Raw genomic sequence first — 4,179 nt, 5'->3', positions numbered from 1 at the left:
TAGCCTTGAGTTCTTTCAGCGATGCAGTTTTTATCTCCTCAATCGTTGAAAATCGATGTCCTTTTATGGGTCTCTTCAGTTTTCGGAAAAGAAAAAAGTCACTGTGGGCCAAATCCGGTGAATATTGAGGCTGAGGCATGGCTGTAGTGCTGTTTTTGGTCAGAAAATCTTTCACAAGCAACGATGAATGAGCAGGTGCATTATCGTGATGCAAAAGCCACGAATTGTTTTTCCAAAGTTCCGGATGTTTTTTGCGTATCTCCTCTCGCAAACGGTGCATAACTTGAAAGTAATACTCCTTATTGACCGTACGACCTTGTGGTAAGAATTCCTGATGCACGACGCCACGGTTATCAAATAAGACAGTGAGCAAAACCTTCACATTTGACCGAACTTGACGTGCTGAGACGTCCAGGGCGAGGTTCGTCTTCGACATCCTCTCGGCCTTCTTGGAACAGCTTGTACCACTTATACACATTTTTCTTACTCAGAGTAGACTCACCGTATGCAACTGTCAACATTTCAAGAGTTTTAAGAGCACTGGATTCCATTTTTCACACAAAATTTAATGCACACACACCTCGTATATATATTCATTTATTATAGGGCTGAGTGACAGATAAATTCGCAGACTATATTACGTAAAGTATGTACTGATACTGTGAAGAAATCTATATCATCACAAGAATAAGTACATACACAACACGGAAATCATTTATCCTTAAAAATTGCACGAACTTGTAGCATAGGTCTCGAATATGAGATAAAAAAATAAAACATTGAATCGCTGTTTCTATTTTCGACGTTTTTCGCGAACAGTTCGAATTTACTAAGAACAGTTCCTGAAATGTTTAGACTTAGATATGAAAAGGAAGATTTTTAACTGTGCAATATATATGAGACCTAGTTACTATTGCATGACTTCCTTAAGTACAATTTTTTTCGTCTATTCAGTCTATAACACATGATATATATTTTTCCGTCTATCCTGGAGAGTCCAAACATTAAATCCTTTGCAAAGAGTATTGAAATCAGATCCGGAGGATCTGATTTCTGATGTAACTCCAAGATCAAACATTGCAGACTCTCGAGAAATGCTACTTGTATTGTGCATTGAAAGTTAAACTTTTTTTTTCAGGTGGTATCAATAACTGAAACAAAAGTTCACTGTAATTTTTTCACAATGCCTGGCATGTATTCTCCTATATCAACTCATCTTTTATTTTCGAGTCCGTCTATTCATTCAAATTTTGTGTGATAAATACACGTTATTTTATTTTTAACAGTGTGATGCCGCTTCAATGAATATAGTGGATATATTTTCTCGAAGTCCTATCCAGAGGATGAAAATTATAGCTCACGATCGCGAGCTAAAGAAAATACGTACTGAAAAGCCCAACTCAGCAATATCATATTCATTTGCAACACAGCGAACACTTGCAAGGAAGAAATTGAAAGAGTAAGTATCGTGTTCTTCTCTATTATTGGACCGAGTATTGAAATTCATGGAGACTCTGTATTTGTTTGTATCTTAAGTAGTTTTGCTGATATATACTGCTTGTCACACATTGAGTCACAGATACAACATGTAGTTATTATGCTTCTATGTTTTTATGATAGGCTCATTGAGAAATCAAGGAGCAGGTAATCAACCAAGGGCGACGTTTCGGATGTACACTGAAACCGCTTTTATATCCGCCGTCGGAGAACCTAAATATTCACTTATATCCTCTCGGAGGGGATTCCACCAATGCTGCTCAGCGAAGGAGAAATGGCAGCGCTGCGCTCTGATTGGCTTGTTTGTGACGTGGTACTGCAACCTGGTGGATGCCAAGCAGATACAAATAAGAGTTATGCCCAGTGATCCCAACTTTGGCATGTTGAGCTACTGCGCTTGCCTGGCACAGCGGTTCTCATTGGTCGCTGTTGGCGCGCGATTCAAACCGGTAATAATGAACAATTATTGAAATAAAAATAGATAATCATTGTAAATTACACATGAATTTCAGAAATTACCTAATTTATAATGTAAGGTTAAACAAATGATAATACGTATGATTTGTAAATAATAGCATATTTCCTTTAAAGTCAACAGCTGAATTTATATTTCCTTAACCAAGGTCTTTATATTATTATTTTTCACTCACCTTAAAGCACGAATTAAGTTATTTCTGATATTTATGTGTAATATATAAAAATTATCTATTTTAAATTAATAATTGTTAATTATCCCCGATTAGAATCGCGCGCCAACAGGGACTAATAAGAACCGCTGCGCCAGACAAGCGCAGTAGCACAACATACCAAAGTTGGGATCACTGGTTATGACAGAGTTATAAGCGTGAGAGGATATAAACGCAGTTTCAGTGTATACTGTCTAGAAATATATAGAAAAATTTCAACATGAGAACAAAATGAAGTGTTCAATAAAATTTTTTTTTGCAATTGACAAATTTAGAGTTATCAACGTACACAAAAGACAAGATTCTATTTCTGTACATGCATATTAAAAGATTCTTTCTCTGTTTGCGAGGTTCTGAAACTTCAGAATCCCACATAGAACTTCAGGCTGGCCACCTACCTAGTTTTTCTCGAAATACTATATTACACTACAAAGGCAGAAAATTAAAATTCCTGCACTCTGCGATGATGTCTGAGGCATCATCGCCAATGTATAAAGAAAAGTATATTGTAGTAGTTCCAACTTCAAAAATATTATATGACCCTATACACTGTAAAAAAAAACTTTGGTGATGTTTACAATTACTTAGTGATTTTACGCATAGTGTATTTGCAATCTAGTGTGATTTCACTTCAGGTCACAATGTGAAAATAAAACGGAGGTTGTTCTATTTGCAGTCTACTGTAAAATTAATACTTTTGTTCATGGAAATTATTCGATGGGCGTGGGACATAGTAGGTTTACGTTAGGTGATTAACTTAGTTTAAGCGTTAAGTCTACAAAAGTATATGTAAACTATGACGATCCGTAATTTTCTATCGCGAGCAAGTCCGCACAGATGAAAGCCACAGACTCATTTGCAAGACGTAAGTTCGGACCATTCGTGCCAAACGATGAGTTCCGGAGACGTCCGAGCGGCCGCTTACCATTTGGTGCGCATTTCATTTTTTTACATTCTGTGACATTCTGTTTTTGCACGATGTAGAGTTTAACCAAATTTGAACTTTTATTATAGTACTTTTTTGTGTGGACAGGTTTAACATTCTTTTAAGATTGTGGCCGACGTCGAAATTTCGAAAAGGTAATTATTAATATATATAGCTATAATACTATATGGAGATCCAACCTCAAAATATTGTTTTGACTATATTAAAGAGTACTGATTTTCCCTAATTCGTGTGAATCTGCGGTCTTAATTTTTCTCAATTCAGTATGAATTCATGTTTCTTTTGTGAGTATTGTTAGCACTGTGCAAATTAGAGGGGGGGGGGCTAATCCCGTGTAGCGAGTCCAAAAAATAAATTTTTTGCTTTTTTGCTGAAAAAAAAGCTTGGCATCCCAAAAACATACAGTGAAAATCCCAGAGTCGTAGCTGAACTCCTTATCCCCGAAACAGCGTACTGCTGGTCGGGCCATGATGCAATCCACACAAGATTTAGCCCCTTGCAAGTAAACAAATCGCAGCCAATTCACAATCCTGAAACGTATGTTCTTGGAAATAAACAAACTCCACGAGGAAGAAGTGGGCTTAATGTATGCTCCCGGAATAGCCAAGTAACGATGGGAACCCGTACGATAATTGTTACTATGTAAATATTTAAACACATTTTTTTCGGTTTCATATTTTTCAAAACTGCCGGACTCATAGCTCAAAAAGTATTTGACCGATCGACTTACACTTGCGTATACGGATTGTTGAAATGCTTCATTGTCCGTGAAATATTCCAAACTGAAAAAAATGTTTCAAACATTTTTTTAAAAAAGAAAGTTAAGCAAAATTTTGGGTAAAAATCGGATTTTTTTAAATGGCCGCCATTTTATGAAATATTAATATTTTTCGAAATTTTGTTGTTTCATTGACTGGGAAGATTCGTTATTGCGAGTATTTTCCATTTAAAATTTCAACAGCTCGGGGGCACGTGTTAATATGAACCGATCTTTCTCAAATTTTGCACAAATTTTATTTTATTTACGTTGAAACTTTTTAGGGATGTAGG

The 4,179-nt window shown here is 36.1% G+C and overlaps 1 protein-coding gene across 7 annotated transcripts in view; it reads left to right on the top strand.

Moving 5' to 3' along the window:
- Positions 1-4,179, top strand: part of LOC117182216 — a 153,621-nt gene that overhangs the window by 119,002 nt on the left and 30,440 nt on the right. For all 7 annotated transcript variants that reach the window (XM_033375294.1, XM_033375293.1, XM_033375297.1 and 4 more), the window contains one exon: positions 1,287-1,459. In XM_033375294.1, the coding sequence (XP_033231185.1) occupies positions 1,287-1,459 (173 nt within the window). The remainder of the gene's footprint in view (positions 1-1,286; positions 1,460-4,179) is intronic.

Source organism: Belonocnema kinseyi, chromosome 10, assembly GCF_010883055.1.
Source record: "Belonocnema kinseyi isolate 2016_QV_RU_SX_M_011 chromosome 10, B_treatae_v1, whole genome shotgun sequence".
NCBI lineage: Eukaryota > Metazoa > Arthropoda > Insecta > Hymenoptera > Cynipidae > Belonocnema > Belonocnema kinseyi.
This window is presented reverse-complemented; position numbering and strand designations above follow the sequence as displayed.